This window comes from Eulemur rufifrons, chromosome 4, assembly GCF_041146395.1.
Source record: "Eulemur rufifrons isolate Redbay chromosome 4, OSU_ERuf_1, whole genome shotgun sequence".
NCBI classification, from domain to species: Eukaryota; Metazoa; Chordata; class Mammalia; order Primates; family Lemuridae; genus Eulemur; species Eulemur rufifrons.
In genome coordinates this window covers 66,932,200-66,951,464 of record NC_090986.1, presented here as the reverse complement: position 1 = coordinate 66,951,464, position 19,265 = coordinate 66,932,200, and the positions used below count along the sequence as shown (strand labels likewise).

General features: G+C 35.8%; 1 protein-coding gene across 1 annotated transcript in view; it reads right to left on the bottom strand.

Moving 5' to 3' along the window:
• Positions 1-743: 743 nt before the first annotated feature.
• Positions 744-19,265, bottom strand: part of SUCLA2 (succinate-CoA ligase ADP-forming subunit beta) — a 45,012-nt gene continuing 26,490 nt past the window's right edge. Inside the window, exons 7-11 of the mRNA XM_069467297.1 lie at positions 11,925-12,086; positions 11,687-11,829; positions 7,169-7,289; positions 6,640-6,728; positions 744-1,531 (exon numbers count right to left, since the gene is read on the bottom strand). Of these exons, the coding sequence (XP_069323398.1) occupies positions 1,457-1,531; positions 6,640-6,728; positions 7,169-7,289; positions 11,687-11,829; positions 11,925-12,086 (590 nt within the window). The 3' untranslated portion in view covers positions 744-1,456. The remainder of the gene's footprint in view (positions 1,532-6,639; positions 6,729-7,168; positions 7,290-11,686; positions 11,830-11,924; positions 12,087-19,265) is intronic.

The following is a 19,265-nucleotide window of genomic DNA, read 5'->3' as shown; positions in this document are numbered from 1 at the left end:
TATTAAATATGTATTCTGATATGTTAACATATCAACAACCAAATATATATTTGGCTAAAATATATATTTATATGTTTTCTATATATAAATTCTCTCATGTTCCCACTATCTTGCTTGCTTTGTCTCTCTTCTCCCACTAAACAATTCCACTGATGAGAAAGGAGCTAAGGAAACTGAGGTTTAATAATATTAAAAAACTCATTAGCTAGTAAGTAGTGGCGCCAAGATTCAAAACAGATAGTCTACTTTCAAATTCTGTGCTCATAATTACTATGCTGTGTTTTCTCTCACAGTGTATACATTCAATCATATTTTAAGAATATCAAAATAGGCAGAAGTTTTCAAATTTACCAGTATGGTTAAATAGTCTACTGCTTGGTCAATATTTCCTTCCATAGTATTAGTTAAATATCAGGGTTTATGCAGTGAACAAAAGGTGAAAATATGTATATACACACATACGCGCGCGCGCACACACACACACACACACACACACATGAAGGAAGACAAAGGATGAAGTGTTTTATTTTCTTTAGAGTATGTACCAGATAGCACACACATAAGCAGCGGAATTCCAGTGAACTATCAATAGGCAGCTTTATAATATGTACTGTCATGCCCAAATATATGATCTACAATTGGTTCTTTAGACATGTTTACTGTAATGATGAACACATCACCTTCTATTGTTGTTTACTTCAAATAAAATCAAAAACAAAAAAAACAAAAACCATCAATCCAAATCACATTGGGATATTTTTATTAACTTAAATTGACATTCTTAATTTTATCTACTAAGTCCTTACTAAATAGTCTTTATTGATACAAACCTACAAGTGTTTCTTAGTACCACAGAATCATGAAGACTTACAGTTATCAGTGTTTTGTAATAATTAAAACAATGTTCAAATAATTAACAAGTTACTTCACTGAAATACTTAAAAGAATATTCTGAGGAGTGTTTGAAAGCTGTTTATAAATAGTTACTGATACATTTATTATGTATTTGGTGCTGAAGACAAATAGTTTTTCTATAAAACATTGTTTTCATACACTGCTCTACTAATGAGGCTGGTTATTGGATATATTTTAACACTAAAGAATAAAGCTTTATCTTCATATTCATTTTAGTTATAGGACTCTTATCAATGAAGAACTTTGTATCCAACAATAACAAACAGACATACTGCAAGTGACATTCTGTTGGAGAAGCGAAAAAGACTGGCTGCAACAAAAGAAATTAGATACCTGCATTACATGTTCTTTATATTATACAAACTGAGTTCATTCCGAATAGCATAATTAAATGCAGACCAAATGCGTTTAAAAGTTTGTGTGGCTGGATGGCAATTACAATCTCCACACACTAAAAAGGAAAAGAACAATAACACAGAACACAGTATTCTTAACAATTATAGTACATATAACACCTTTAGCCATCCACTGGGTTTTCAGATCATATTGGCAACTGAAATTTCACATCCACATGGGCTTGCTTGGCTAAGTTCACTATTTCAGAGAGCTTTACAACCTGAAAGGGAAGAATAAGCATCTTTGACTCTATTTTCACAAAAAAATAAATTCAGAACTATAGGTCAATGCAAAATTAGTGCACACTCAATCTTTTCCATTTAAAACATCTGGGCTATTCTGACATTGTTATAAATCACATCACATTCTTACAAGCAATTCACTCTGTCAAAGGACAGAGAAGTATGACATTCTTCATAACCCACACTTCAATTAAATACTTCTGATTAAGATATATATGTATGTGCATATATATATATATATATATCTTATTATCTAAATTTTTTTTAAAGACAGAAACAGTGAGTGTCGTTGTTGGATACTCCACAATTCACAGCATGTCTAAATAAAAGTTTGTTTTGAAAAAAGTGTACAATATTAACTTACAATATTGGGATAGGAGTTTGGATCTAGGAATTAGTATTTTATTTTCTGTCAGTAAGTTAATAATGGCCAACCTGAATTGTCATGCCCTCTATAATCTGTCTGAGAATATCCACCTGTTACCACATAAAATATCATATGAATTTAGATACATCTAAAACCAAAAAACAAATTCAACTTCTCTCTTCCCCAGCAGAGTAGTTAAGAAAAGGCTTTGAAGGTGAGCCATCTTGGATTCAGATCCCCACTCTGATGCTTAAGACACATGATGCTGAATACGGTAACTTATCTAGCCTGTTTCTTTATCTGTAAAAGTGGAAATTTTATGACCCATCTCATATTAAATGAGACAATTCTTGAAGAAAAGAGCTTAGCATTGCATGCACAGTAAATACTCAATAAATGGTAGCAGTTGTTAATATTATCATCATCACATTTAATATTATTATTGTTATGACTTCCAAAATCTCCCAGTCAACAAAAAGCACTGTGGTCACAAATTAAGTCAACTGTTCACTTTTATCTCCATGATCTATTTGAGCAAGTTCCTACTGATTCTTCTCCTTCCTCTCCATGTCCACCAAGCTCTTCTTAATTCAAGCTTTCATTACAAACAAGTGTATTTTAGGGACTTTCACCTTACCTCATATCTAGTTATTGTACTAGACAGACTCCTACTATCCCTCGCTTTATCCCTTTCTCCAATTTATCGCACATTTCAAAGTTAAAACAGGCTTTTTCAAACACTTCTCTCTACCATTCCCTTGCTCAAAATGTTTAATTATAACTTGAGATTGAGTATAAATTCCTCGGTCTCTAAGCTACAGTTAAATTTTATTTGCTAGTACATACTTAACCAAAGAAGGACATAAGACTTTTATTATTCTTAGGGTCTTTCTCCACTCGTGGAGACTGACACATACAAAATAAATAAATAAATAAATAAAATTTTAAAAAAGACTTTTATTATTCTTATGAAATACCATTGCATTAAGTCAGCAAATCTCAAGAGTCTACTATTGATTAAACCATATGCCCCCAAGGAGTATTCCATGAAATGTCTGTAGACACAGGTGGAACACAATCTAAAGTTCTCATCTAGGAACATCTCTATATCTATTACGGAGTGTTCTCTGAGATATATTGTTGTTAAGTAAAAGAAAGAAAGTATATGCTAGTATATGCTACCATTCATCTAAAGTAGGAAAGGGGAAGGATACACACACACACACACACACACACACACACATGCAGGAGTCCCCCCTTATCTGCAGTTTCACTTTCCACAGTTTCAGTTACCCATGGTCAACTGTGGTCCAAAAATACTAAATGAAAAATACCAGAAATAAACAAGCCGTAATTCTAAACTGTGTGCTGTTCTGAGAAGTGTGATGAAATCTTGCACATCCCTGCTCTGAGCAGGATATAAATCAACCCTTTCTCTAGCATATCCACCCTGTATAAGCTACCCTCCTGCTAGTCACTGACATCCTCTGTTCCTGACATCCAACCATTGACACCGTAATGGCTGAATGGTCCAAGATCACCTAACACAGATGATCCTCCTTCTAAAGCATTATCAGAAGGTCAATAGCAGCCTAATCATGCCTACATCATTCACCTCACTTAAATGCATCAAGTAGGCATTTTATCATTTCATTTCATCACAAGAAGAAGGATGAATATAGTACAAGATATTTTGAGACGAGAGAAACATTCATGTAACTTTTATCACAGTATATTGTGATAATTGTTCTCTTTTATTATTAGTTGTTGCTAATCTCTTACTGTGTCTAATACATAAACTTTATCATAAGTATGTATGTACAGGAATAAACACAGTATTAATATATACAAGGTTCAGTACCATCCATGGTTCAGGCATCAACCGGGGGTCTTGGAAGATATCCCCTGTGGATGGGTGGGGGGAATATTGTAAACATATATACATATAATTTGCTATGTTTAAAAAAGTGAAACCAAAAACAACTTTAAAAAAAGAACAATGGTTACCTGTGGGAAAGAATGAAATAGAAATGGATATAAAAGCTAGATTCTCTAAATATACCTTGTTTTAAATTAATAGTTTTGACTTTGGAACCATGTAAATATAACAAAAGGTTGTTTTTTTGTTTTTTAAACAACCTTTTTTTAAAAAAATGAAACTAACTATATCAAGCTAGGGCAAAACACAAAGAGATTTATTTCACATGAATTTTAAAATCCAATAAGTTGTGGGAAATACCCCAAAGGACAGGAAAAAATTGCAGATACAATTCTTAAAAACTGCTTTCAGTAATCATACTATTGATATTCTTACTGTAAAACTGTCATGTATGTACTAACGGACAAAGCGAATGAATAACTATGATACTATGGCATTGAAAAAAGGAGAAACCGATGCCAGATAAGGAAAAAACCTATACTCCTGGATTTGTATTGCAAATATCAGTATGAACTGATATTTATCTCTTTAAAAAATACATATTTTCATAGACTTGCCACTTAAAAGGCCCAGAAACAATAACCTACCCAGTAGCCATGAGTATCCATAAGGCCCAAATTGTGGTCTCTAAATACCATTTGACTCATTCCAGGTCTGAGCTAAGAAATGTGGAGATGAGCTTGAAACTTCTCATCATATCAGAAGGCACACTAGAGAGCATGTCAAAAGCACTCAGGAGTCAACTTGAAGAGGAGGGTCCCAATGACCACATATGGAACAATTTGAATCACTAAGAAATAACTGAAATGAGCTGAACCACATGAACCAAATATGTTTAATTCTATGAGGTCAAAACAGCACACAAACAGACGTGCACATGTGCACGCATGCACGCACACGCGTGCGCACACACAGACACACACACCCCCCCCAACACCTGAATGTAAAAAAAAAGGGAACAAAATACAAAAAATAAAAACAAAAAGCCTGGGTCACCTTTATAGGACATAACAGAATAAACTTATTATTTTGAAAACTGAACAATAAAGGCAAACAATCTAGTAATTACCCTGCTTTTCCCATGCAAAACGTACTTCATGGTAACAAATAGTTGACACAGGGAAGTTTTACTTTTTAGAGAATCCCACATAATAAATGAAGAATGACAGAATTAGAATACCACCACTTTGCAACCATAAACAAAATACTGGATCTAAGCTATGATTGTCAATGGCTGCTAATACCAAAAAAGAGAAATAATCTGACATTATATACCTCCTTATGGAATTAAGAGCACCAACTACAAAATATTATTGTTACCTATTCCAAAAAATTAAATATGAATATGGTCAAGCCTTTAGACCGAACTACCAGTTTATAGGAAATACAGGGGGACAGAAAACACATTAAAGGAATGACATCCCAGGGATGCAATCATTAAAATCCAGACTACAGAAAACTACAAAACCATCAGCCTGAATTTTTCAAGAAATAAACTACAGAAAAGAATAAAAAAAAAAGGCCGGGCGCGGTGGCTCACGCCTGTAATCCTAGCACTCTGGGAGGCCGAGGTGGGCGGATCCTTTGAGCTCAGGAGTTCGAGACCAGCCTGAGCAAGAGCGAGACCCCATCTCTACTAAAATAGAAAGAAATTATATGGACAGCTAAAAATATATATAGAAAAAATTAGCCGGGCATGGTGGCACATGCCTGTAGTCCCAGCTACTCGGGAGGCTGAGACAGGAGGATCCCTTGAGCTCAGGAGTTTGAGGTTGCTGTGAGCTAGGCTGACGCCACGGCACTCACTCTAGCCTGGGCAACAGAGAGAGACTCTGTCTCAAAAAAAAAAAAAAAGAATAAAAAAAAAAAAAAAGCAAAGAAGAACCTATAGATTTAAAAACTTAGTGTCATACTAACCAACAGCAATGCAGAGACTTATTTTGATCCTAATTCTAACAAAGAACTTAGACAAAAGATATGAGACAATCTGGGAAATTTCAATACTGACTAGGTTCTTTTTTATAAAACATAACCTAATAATACCATTATCCCACCTAAAACAAATAACAGTAATTCCTTTATACCATTATCAATACCTTTATCTTTTATAGATACATGATGAAATGTATGAAATGACATAATGTCTGGGATTTGCTTCAAAATTATCATGGGTGTGGAAGAAAGTAGGTAAGAATACAGATGAAACAAGACTGAGCATCAGTTGATCATTGTTTAAGATGGATGACAGGTATAAAAGGTTCTGACAAAAATTCTCTCCTTGACCAAACTCTCATCAGACTCCTCTAAACCATATTTTCACCTTGGCCCTGACTGTTGAATTTCCATGTTTTGTCTCTTCATTCTCCAATTTTATCAAGAATCTTGCTTAAGTCAGTTTAGACAGGATCCCCCTCTGCTCATGATGTTTCCTCTTAGTAATTTTCCTCCACTGACCCAACCCTGCTCCTTCGTTATAAATTCCCACTATTCCACGTTGTATTTGGAGTTGAGCCCAATCTTTCTGCCCTACTGCAAAATCCCACTGCAGTAGTCTCTATATCTAAAGCAATAGTTCACTTGAATAAAGTCTGCCTTACCATTCTTTAACAAATGTCATTAATAACTTTTTTCCTTAACAGTTCATTATACCTATAATATTTAGCTGAAGTACTATTAGCAATATTAATAATTACATGGTTCATTTTAGAATCTAAGTATAATATTTATAAATCTCTTATACACTCTGAAAATTTGTCCTTAGATTAACATAGCTCATTTACCATTCGAGCAGCTTCATCCAAGTCATCACAAGCAAGAATTTTAAGACCACTGTCTGCTATGACAGCCTTAGCATCATCAACTCGTGTACCTGGAAATGATTTATGCAAATATAAATTAAGTATACACACAAAAGCATTTAAAATATTTGCTACAACATACTACAGATATGAAACTTCAACATAGGAATACACCCATCATTTAACATAAATGCTTCTAAAGCAAAGAAAATACCACAAAAGCCCAGAGTTATCTCATAATATATTTTACTTTACCATATCCATGGCAATTCAGGCAAGAAAAATAACAACAAATAAAAAACACAGCAAATTATACCAAGCAAAACTATGAACATTTTTGCTCCAATGTTAGAAATTTTTTAAAAACCATGGTTTTTAAATTTCATATCATATAATGCTTTCATTTAAAAGACACAGCTATTTGAAAACTACATTTTAAATGAATTAAACTCCATGGAAATATGAACTTTTAAGCAATTAAGAAAAATTGCAAGATATCTTTTACACTCACCCTGTAACCGTACCACAACAGGTATTTTGATTTCCAAATCTTTTACTGCCATGACTATACCCTGTGCAATAACATCACATCGCATGATTCCTCCAAAAATGTTGACCAGAATAGCCATTACCTGTGAATAAAGTGTTTTTGGAAGATTAAAATTTAAAAGAAATGATGATGTGTCCTTCCCCTCCAAGGAAATACCAGTATCTGTGCTTCATGACAAACAATCCCATGGAAACATTCCCATACCAAACCACCATACCTCTTTTAGCTCCTATTTTTCAAGCCTGTGGAGACCACTGCCCACCAGAACTTATTTCCATCTCCTTGGGTAATTTGAACAACTCGTTCACATTCTCTTCTCTACCACACCCAATATGAGCAAGACCTTCTAATTCCACTTATTTTCTTCTATTAAACATAGCCATTCACCAACATGACTACACCAGATCATATTATAAGACAATGTCACATGCAAGATCTTCAACTTAGTATTCATTACCTACCATTTTTTCATTTATCCTCAACAACGCAAGCGATTTTTCACACAAACTAGGCCTCCAGAATCATCTAACTTCTGTGTGCCCACTCCTGGCTACACTTCACAGCTAAACCTCAGGGCCTGTTTGGATCGGCATTCATTCACCACCACACTTACAGTTCTGAATCAGTGTTCTCCTATCCTTTCCAAAATAATCTCCTTTTTTTAAAAAAAAAAAAAAAAAAAAAAAAAGCTTAATTCATTAAGCTACACCAGAGCTTCTCAAACAGTGAAATACAGATGGATTATAGATACACCAAAATATTGCTCCCCTCAATCCTTAGGATAGCTAGGAAGGTTCTAGGACAGTTGGAGCCTCTGAGCCAGTGGATTCTGACTACAAGCAACCTTATCCATCTACCTCCAAGGCCCCATTGAAATATTTTCTGTGAATGCCATGATCCAAAAATGATTGAGACACACTGAACTACTATACTATGCATTCCTTATCTTTACATTATTTTTAGACCTTCAAGAAATGAAGCTCTAGAATTCATAATGGAGAACTCAAAGTAGACTTTGTCACCTCTCTTATCTCCCCGCCCCACTCCACCTCCTTCTGGATAGCTTCAATATTCACCACAAGGCATCAACTAACACTCTGGCCTTGAAGTTCGTGGATCTTTACCAAGCCACTTTCACCTCCAGTCCATTGCAACTAATTACCACCAAGCACAAATCCTGGACTAGACCAGAATGAATGTCTCCAGAATATCAAATGTGTAAATCCCACTCTGTTCAACCTCCTCCCCTTTTACCTTTAATGTCTTTCACTTCTAACTCCATTAAAACCCAGTCTTTTCCTCTCTAATCTCCCAGTCTATCATCTCTCAACCAACCTTTCTTCACTATAGAACCTGGAACCTAGGACAGAGCAATTCAATGACATTGTCACCTGCCTGCTTAATTCTGTCACACTCATTCCTCTGAACATCCCAGTTCAAACAATGCATCTTTGGATGATTCCAGCCACAGTTCATACAATGAAAAGCAAAAAAGTAAAAAACAAAATAAAACCTGAAACACTAGCTTAACCTGAAGAGCAGTATAATAATGATTCATCAGCAATTCTCTCCTTAGCCGTCTGTCTCATACCTTTAACTCTCTTCATAAGCCTCCTATCCCACTCAAGCTCTCTAACTTTCAGCATATGACCTTCTTTTCTCCAGTAACACCTCAATAAAGAAGGGGCCTCCTCTCCAAAGCTAACCCAGCCACCTAATTACTGTACTTTATCTCTACCTAATTACTGTATTGTATTTCCTCAGGTCTTCAACTCACTACTTTAGCTATACTCTCTTCTTTATCTTCAAATCTCTTCTCTTTCTCCATCTAGAAATAGCTCAACTTCTTATTTGGTCTTCCAAATAAACAAGCAAGCAAACATACACCACAAAGCTCTCTCCAAACCTACCTCCCTTTGAGTGACAGCACTATGTCTTTCCATGCTTTCATTAAAAAAAAAAAAAAAAAAAAAAAAAAAAAAAAAGTCCTGAAAGAGAAAGAGTAATCTGCCCTGGACATCTCTGCTCCCAACTCCCTTAATTCCCAATCACAACTGAATCCATTACAACCTGGCCTCTGCCCCCATCTCCTGTACTATTCTTACCAAGGTTCCCAATCATCCCTTACAGTCCTTATTCTGCTAGATCGCTCCTTCAGCATTTAACATTGTTACTCATCACCTTACTTCTCAAAACTCTTCACCCTTGCCTTCAATGTCACCACTCTCTCCTGATCTGCTCCTATCTCTCTCTGTCAGTTTGTTCTTTCTTTCATTTGGGTCATCCTCCTCTATTCAGCCCTTCAATACTGAGGAGCCAGGCTCTATTCTTGGTTTCCTCATCTCACTCACACGGACCATCTCACCAACAATTAAGACTTCTTTTCTCGATATACTGAGGACTCTCAAATGTACCTCCAACCATTAAAGGAAGTATAGTATCTTTACAACCAACTTTCTACTAGATATACTCAACACAACCCAAACTTAGCACACTCATTTAGAAATACTTATTCCTCTATTTTGCTTTTGATAGCATAAAGAGCTTCATCACCCAATGATTCTCCCCAGCCAAAAATCCTAATGTTAACCTAACTAACCCCTCTCCATGGCCCCTGCCCAAAAAAGAGGAAAAAATGCATTTAATGACTCTATCTCAGAAATGTCTCTAAATTACGTTTCTTTGCTCTGTTCTGACTAATACTGCCTTTGTCAGGGACCTCTTCATCTTTCTGGACAAGCTAGCATAACAACCAAATTGATTTCTCCTGTCAGTGTCTCCCTACTCTCCATTTTACTCTCTACTAGCAGAGCTATGTTCTTTTAAAAATATATAAATAAATAAGTAAACAAAAGGCAGGGTATAGATATATGTGTTTGTGTATGTGCTGGGGTAGGGAGGCTAAATTCCAAACTCCTTAACTATAAATACAGGGATCTTCACACTGTGGTCTCAATTTGCCAACATTATCTCTTATCATTCATCCCAATAGTGCTATATTTTTACACATACTCGTCTCACCATTCCATGAACATAACGGCCCTCTGGATTCCATTCCTTTGCACATTTTCTTCACGTTGCCTAACTCATTTAATTTTCAAGACAGCTAAGGTATCATCCGTTCGGTGAAGGCCACCCTGATTCTCCCAGTTATCAGCTCTGTCTTCTGTTCTTCCACAAGACTGCATTCTGCTTATCACTTTAGTCACACTATAAATACCTCAAGGGAGTATTCCCAAGTCCAAGCACAGTGTCCGACACAAAGAGACATAATAAGTATACAGCTATTTCAATGCTATCCACATCGTCACCCTGTTCTGTTTCCAACTCCAGTGCCCATCTGTTAGTCCCCAACACTGGAACTCTTCATTTACTCTTCTCCATTCTTGTACCTGGGTCCTAAAAGCCATGCTTATTAATTCCCCTTAGTAAGTACTCAACAGTTAGATACTTAGATTTAGTCTTCAACAGTCTGCTTTTAGAGTGTATGCCAAAAGAAGCTATAGAAATATAGTTCCAATAAAATTTGTTCACTTTTTTAAATAACTATTAAACAATGGAAATAAGGCATATTTTATACCTCATTTTAGTTGAATTCTTTGTAAAATTAATAAATATGGCAAATTAGTCTATAGGCTGAAAGGGAAAGCCAGAGAAATAAATTTATTTTTTAAATAATTCTAAAGTCTAACACCACAAATAAAAATATACATTGCCAGCATCATCAATAATAAATGTTTTTTAATCTATGTACTGGACATTTATACTAGCCACTAGGAGAGGCAACAATGAGTAAGATATGGTCCCCACCAATGAAGAATTCTCAGTCTAAATCAGCAGTCCCCAACCTTTTTGGTACCAGGGACCAGTTTCATGGAAAGAGGGGCATGGAACTCAGGCAGTGACACGAGTAATGGGAAGCGGCTGTAAATACAGATGAAGCTTCCCTCGCTCCCGTGCAGCCTGCTGCTCACCTCCTGCTGTGTGCCCCCCTCCTAAGTTTCATGGAAGATAATTTTTCCATGGAAGGTGGGGGCACAGCAGAGTTCTGTGGCCCGGTCCCTATAGGCCGTGGACCAGTTCTAAGGATTGGGGAATGCAGGTCTAAATTCAATAAGACTGGCTCCATGGAGGCATTTTTCTTACTTTTTTGTAAGCCTTACAAAATCCACACTTGGCCACACAATAGATACACTTCTTGGCAATTATCTCATGACTAATAACATATATGTCTTTTGATCATGATGCTTCACATCCCTTGTATTTTGACAATCATTTATAAAGACAAAGTTCTAAATTATGGCATATCTATGTGACAGATTATGCAAACATTAAAATACGTGTTTTAGAATACCTCACTTAATTGCAAAACATGTTCAAGATATATTAGCAAAAAAAAGACTCAAAATATGTATATTAAGATATATATATAAATTCTGAATTCTAATTCAAATTCTAAAACATAAGCCCTGCTCTTACCTTTTTATCTGAAGTGATAAGCTTAAATGCTTCTGTCACTTGATGGACTGTGGCACCACCACCAACATCAAGAAAATTGGCTGGAGTTCCTCCATGAAGTTTGATTATATCCATTGTGGCCATAGCCAAACCAGCACCATTTACTATCAAGAGGGGAAAATTACTTGTATAAGCAACAAACATAGAGAAAAGGAATTAAACTTAATAAATACAACTCTAACATAAAAACACATGATACCTAGACAGCCTATATTTCCATCAAGGCCAATGTAGTTGAGATCTGCCTGAGCTGCATGTTTGTCCCTTTCATCTTCCTGGGTCCAGTCCTGTAGAGCAAAGATTTTCTTCTGGCGATAGGCTGAGTTAGAATCAAAATTGATCTTTGCATCCATACACAGCACTTTGAAAGGAAAAGAAGAAAATAACCTTAATTTCAAGACAGACACAATAAACTGTTAATCAAACATTCTTTAAGGGAAAAACACATTTTAATTTTGTTATTCATTGAAAGTATTTCAATTTATGCTCACAGTGAATTCAAACTGTTCCTTAAAAAGGAATATTTGGGAATTAAAACTGCCCCAAAGTTATTGTTTCTACATCCATCCTATGCACTAGATAAAGAAGAAAAAACCCTCAAAAACATTTTAAATCGTTTAAAAATTATCAAGAATTAACTATCCATAGTCCTAGCTAATCCCGTCACTTGGGCCCCAGATCCCATCCCCTCTCATCTACTCAAGGACATTGTTCAAGAAATTCTATCTTTCCTACATTATAAATCTCCCCTACCTTTCTATTGGCTAAATCTCATTGACTTGCAAAACTGCTGTTATTTCCCCCACCTTAATAAAAAGAAAGAAAAAAATCTTTTAACTCCCACTTCCCCTTACTCTTCACCTCCTATATAGCAAAACTCCTTGAAAAACTTGTCTGTTTAAAAGAGGGTAAGCCCATGAGCCAAATTTGGCCTATGCCTGTTTTTATATGGCCTGTGAGCTAGGAATGGGTTTTATACTTTAAAGGATTGTGAATAAGAAAGAAGAAAGAGAAAAAGAAAGGAGGAAACGAACAAGAAGAAAAACAGCTACCCCCAAGACCATATGTGGACCATAAAGCCTAAAACACTTATTAACTGCCAAACTCTATGCTTAAAGTCCTTGTACCAAATTTGTCTACTGCCATTGTCTCTTACACCCACGCCAATCAGGCTTTTACCTCCAACACTCTACCAAAATGGCTCTTATGAAGGTCACCTCTCTGGCTTCAACTTTCAGAGTTCTGTCCCTTCCTCACTCCAATCTAATTACAACATTCTCCTCGCAGTTCCTAGCAGACAGAAGGCTGAGAGAAGTGAGCAGTTGCTGCCGAACACAGGAGACACATGGAGTTCTACTCAGCCACAAAAAACAATGGTGATATAGCACCTCTTGTATTATCCTGGGTAGAACTGGAACCCATTCTGAGTATTCCAAGAATGGAAAAACAAGCACTACGTGTACTCACCATCAAACTGGTATTAACTGATCAACACTTAAGTGCACATATAGTATTAAGATTCATCAGGTGTCAGGCAGGTAGGAGCAGGGAGGAGGGGATGGGTATATACACACCTAATGGGTGCAGTGCACACCGTCTGGGGGATGGACACGCTTGAAGCTCTGACTCAGGTGGGGAAAGGGGCAATATAGGTAAACTAAATATTTGTGCCCCCATAATATGTTGAAATAAACAAACAAACAAACAAACAAAAACGAAGAAGTCTAATATATGTGAAACTGGAAGGAGGAGAATGGGGCAGAAAAAAAGTGATGAAAGAAAAATATATCAAGCCAGAATTCTATATACAATGAAAACAGGAGGGCAAATGGAAGATATTTCCAGACAACTGGAAACAAAATTCATCACTGGCAGACCTACAGTAAAAGAAATGTTACAGGAAATTCTTCAGGATCAAAGACTGTAACACGTGGAAACTTGAATCTACAGCAGTGATTCTCAACCAGGGGCAGTTTTGTCCTACAGAGGCCATTTGGCAATGTCTGGAGGCATTTCTGGTTGTCACAACTGAAGGTTGCTACCAGCATCAAGTGCTACTGGGTAAACATCTTGTTAAACATCCTACCAGGCATAGGACAGCCCCCCATAACAAAAAAAAATTATCTACCCCAAAATCTCAATAGTGCCAAGGTTGGGAAGTCTTGATCTATGAATAGGAAAGAACACAAGAAATATATGAGCAAATAAATAAATACACTGAAGCTAAAAATAGCCAGGTTTCTAAATGTTGGATAAGAGAATTACAAATACAGAAAATGGTAGAACTAGAATGAACCTTGAGGAACTGGAGTGGAATTAGAGGTAGCAGTATAAATTTGGAGATTTTTTGAAATAGATACGAGTATAAACGTACATGTATTTTTATATATGTCTGTCACACACAGACACATACACACACTTATTTCTTGGCTTTTTGCTGAAATGACCTAAAAGCAATGACATGTTAATAGCAATGAGCATAGATAATATGCATATCTTGGGGCCTAAATATGAGTTTCCACAAAAAGGGACCGGGATCTTTGGAGAAAAGGCTGACTCCACAACAATGAGAAAGCAAGCAAAAGAATATCCTGGGATATCTTGTTGCACAAAAAGTAAAGAATTGCTTGAAGAATAATAGAGGCATATCAAAAGGACAAATTGAGAACTTACAGTCACACAAAACTTATATACGAATGTTCATAGCAGCTTATTGGTAATAGCAAAATACTGTAAATAACTCAAAAATCCTTCAAAGGGTGAATGGGTGAACAAATTCAGGTAAATTTATATAGTGGAATACTACTCATCAATAAAAAGAAATAAACTATTGGTACATGCAACAATCTGGATAGATCTCAAAGGCATTATGTATAGTAACAAAATCAGTCTCAAAAGGTTACATATTGTATGAATGCATTCATATAACATTCTCAAAATGAGAAAACTATAGAAGAAGAACAGACTGGTGGCTTCCACCACACAGGGATGGGGTAAGAAAGAACAAGGTGGAGGATATGAATGCAAAGAGGTACACAGAGAGCTCTTTTGTGGTGACGGAACAGTTCTGTATCTTATTTTGGTAGTGGCTACTCAAATCTATGTATCAGATAGAATTAAATAGAATTATACATAAACACACAAATGACTGCATGTTAAAAAGGTTAAAAAATGGTGAAAACTAAGGTATTTAGTCTGGCTAACAATAATGTACCAGTGTGAATTAACTATTTGGAAATATATGGCTATATAAGATGTCACCATTGAGTGAATGAGACACAAGTCTCCTTGTACTATTTTTGCAACTTCCTGTGAGTCTATATTTATTTCAAAACTAAAAGTTAAAAAAAAAAAAAAGAGGCCCTAGGAGCCAGCTTGAGAGTGTCCTCTACTGGCCAAATCTGGGACAGTCTGAGTAACAAAATAATGATGAAAATGGATTATAACTCATTGAATGAAATAAGAATTGAAAAGCCCATTTTGATATAAATGAATAAACAAAGACGGATGAAAGAAAAGCTCTTATTTACAAAACAATGCAAATTAGTAAATCCAGAGGGAATGATGGAGTTAGAAAATCATGAGAAGAAACTAAAACTAATGGAGAAAAGTTTGATGAAGAACATAGTCTCAAAATATTTTCCCACAGATTTCTTAGTAGTTACAAAGAGAAAAATAACGATTCTATAATAGAGAAACCCAGTGGATACCACCTTAATCAAGCGATCCAAGTGAACATTATTAATACCAGAACAAACCAACATAATATACCTCCCGATATGATACACCATGAAAGAGAAAAACACCATAAGGGAACATCAGACAGAGAGAGACAAACTGAAGGATGTTGCACAAATTAAATGGCCCCTCCTCTTACAAAGAAAAGTCAAGGTCAAGAAACAACATACACTTGAGGATCTATTCCAGGTCAAATGGGAGTGACAATTAAATTCACTATGTGATCCTGGGCTAGGATCCTGGACTGGGGGTAAAGGTATAAAGGACATTACTGGGACACCTGCCTACAGTTGAATATTTATTGTGGATTAGATAATATTTTACCAATATTAAGTTTCCTCATGTTGATAAAGATACTAAGGTTATATACCTGAGTTATATACTTATATACTTATTGATAAATATACTCAGGTTATATACTCAGGAATGTTCTTGTTTTTAGATGCTGAAATATTTAGGGGTAAAGAAGAACAATGTCTCCAACTTACTCTCAAATGGTTCAAAAAATACGTATTTTTATACACACACGTGTGTGCATAGGGAAAGCTAGAGAGAGAGAGCGCAGAGAGAATGATGAAACAAATTGGGTGAAATATAAACAAATGGCAATGCTGACTGAAGTATATATTGGAGTTCCTCATATTATTTTATTTCCATATCAAAATTAAAAAATATAGCTGGGCTTGGTGGCTCATGTCTGTAATCCCAGTACTTTGGAAGGCTGAGGCAGGAGGATCACTTTAGGCCAGGAGTTCAAGACCAGCCTGAACAACAGAGCAAGACCCTGTCTCCACCACAAAAAAAAAAAAAAAAAATTAGCCAGGAATAGTGACACATGCCTACAGACCCAGCTTCTCAGAAGGCTGAGCAGGAGGATTGTTTGAAACCAGGAATTTGAGGTAACAATGAGCTATAATCGCACCACTGCATTCCACTTTTTCTTTATTAAAAAAAAGAAAAAGGGAAAAAAGCCCACACAGTACCATATGCACAGTAAGCAATGAGCAAAACATCACCCATCATATTACATTAATGTGTTGAATAGGAAAAAAAAAAGGTAACTCTAATCCTTTGATTTTCCATATGTATTGCATAATGATCCATTCTTGGATGGTTCTTGAATAGTTTTTAATCTTTAGAAAGTTATATTTAAGTTATATATTAACTAACAAACTGACCATTTTTGATGAGACTTTCTCACAGTGAGCACTACATACCTCACAGTTTGTTCAGTTCTAAATATTTTCTCATTTCCATTATGATTTCTTCATTAATTCATGATTTTAAAGTGTTTCCTTTAAATTTTTAAAAATGCAATACTTTAATTTCCAATTTTATTGCTTTGTGTTTAAAGGCCATTACCCATGTTATTAATTCTTGGATATCTGTTGAGACTTTTAAATTTGTGGCTTAGTATTTAATTTTTTAATCAGTACTTTAGGAAAAACATGTTTTTCTAAATGTTGGGTGCAGGGATGTATATACGTCCATTAAATTAAAAAAAAAAAAAAAGCATAAGGAACACTAGTAAAAGTATTAGTCCTTACTTCTGGAGTACAAACTCCAGAAGATCAAGGCCAGTTTACTGAGGAACCAGCTGAGGGTTGCGGGGAGTTAGCTACGCTCCCAGCAAAGATAATCGGGTCCCTCAGGCACGGGTCGTCGCAAAGGATAAGGAAATAATAGAAAATAGAAAATAATAGAATATAGAAATAAAAGAATATACAGAGACAAAGGTACAGTTTATAAAGAATAGATTTATAAAAAAAGGGAGGGGCCAGGAGTCCCCACAATATCCCCGTAAATTGTGGAGCCCCTAATGAAGTTTCACATCAGTATTTATGGGTACAGTGATCAGTTGCCAGGGGTAACAGATTTACATAATAACAAGTGTTCATTTTAGGTTCAAAGTCTCCCAAAAGGCTTCTATAGATCCCTTAATTAACTCTATCTACGTGAACAAATGGTTACGAAATCTTTCTAGGACAAACTTCTAAGTTCTAAGATAAAACTCTCACTTTAGCAGAAAAGTTAAACAGAGACACAGTGGCTCCGTATTTTTTTATCTAGTTACTGTGAATTGAGACAGGTATTCAGAAGTCCAGCAGAAGCTGTCCCTTGGGCTAATTGCTTTTAGCCACAGGCGTCTGTCTCTTGGGAGGGCACTTCTTTGATCAGCTCCCATCCTGTGGCTCCATGCAAACCTGCTTTGTCCTTCAAAGCAGGCGAAAACCACAGGCTTGAGACTGCAGTGTCACCTTGGAAAGCAGCTGCTACTGACCTTTGAGACACCCTCCTGAGGCAGCTTTTGATATGCAAACTAACACATTCACATATTCCTTCAGGGCAAAGCCCTGCAAAAGTCCTGAAATCATTTCTGTCTCTAATATTATAGTGGGCATTTCCATAAATCAGTATTTCTAAGGAGCAACATCTCTGGAAGCAACATTGGGTGATTCTCCTGTAGAAAAATACTTAGGGTGAAATCCCTAGGAAGCAGATTTCTTAAGGCAGAAGCTCTATAACAGCCAGTAGAAACAGCTGTTCCATTAGACAACATGACTGGGCATAATCTAGAGTCAGAAATAGAAAAAAATGAATTTTCAGAACTTGGGACATTTTCTTACAGTTGATATTAGTATATACTATTTTGACCAATTTTGGAAACTTCTGGGAACAAAAATCTAAACTACCTATGGGTACTCCCAGAAGACTATCCAAAGGAATAACAGTTAGGATTGGGATAGTGGCTGCAAAGAAGTTAACTTTTGCTAACTATAAGATTAATGCAATTCCAATAAAACTCTAACATGATTTGTTTTGAAACATGACAAAAGGACTTTAAAGGTTACCTAGCAATAGGGGTTAGTAATTTGACATCCAAGTGCCAACAGCAGAGCTGAAGGTTTCAGGGAGTTGTGCAAGCACATGTTCACATGAGAACACCAGTGCATCTTCCTTGGGTTAGGGTTACTTGCTTTCATGTCGTTTTCACAGAATTTCTCAAAAGGTTCCTGACCCACAAAGGATTAAGTAACACAATTCTAAAAGAATAAATAACAACTTCCCCTCTTAAAAGGGAGGGGATAGTTTGGAGGTTTTTTATCTTTTCCAGCTTTACTAAGGTATAAATGATAAATAAAAATTATATATATTTAAGGTATACATGTGATATTTTAACATACATATATATATTCATATACCATGAAATGATTACCACAATCAAGCTAATTAATACATCCATCACCTCACATAGCTACCTTTTTGTATGTGTATAAGAATACTTAAGATCTACCGTCTTAGCAAATTTCAAGTATATATTATTATTAACTATAGTTACTATTCTGTACATTAGGTCTCCAAACTTTTCATCTTATAAATGAAAGTTTATACTTTTCTTTTTCTTTTTTGTAGAGATGGGATCTCACTATGTTGCCCATGCTGGTCTTGAACTCCAGGCTCAAGCAATCCTCTTACCTTGGCCTCCCAAAGTACTGGGATTACAGGTATGAGCCACCACACCTGGCCTGGAAGTTTGCACTCTTTAACACATCTCCCAATTTCACCCATGCCTGACCCCTAGTAACCACCCTTCTACCCTCTGTTTCTATGAGTTCAATATTTTTAGATTCCACATATAAGTGAAATCACACAGTATTTGTCTTTCAGTGTCTGACTTATTTCACTTAACATAATGTCCTCCAGGTTCATCCATGTAGTTGCAAATGACAGGATTTCCTTTTAAGGAAAATATTTAATATAAAAAAAGAACAGTAAGACCTATGGAATCAGATACTTGAAT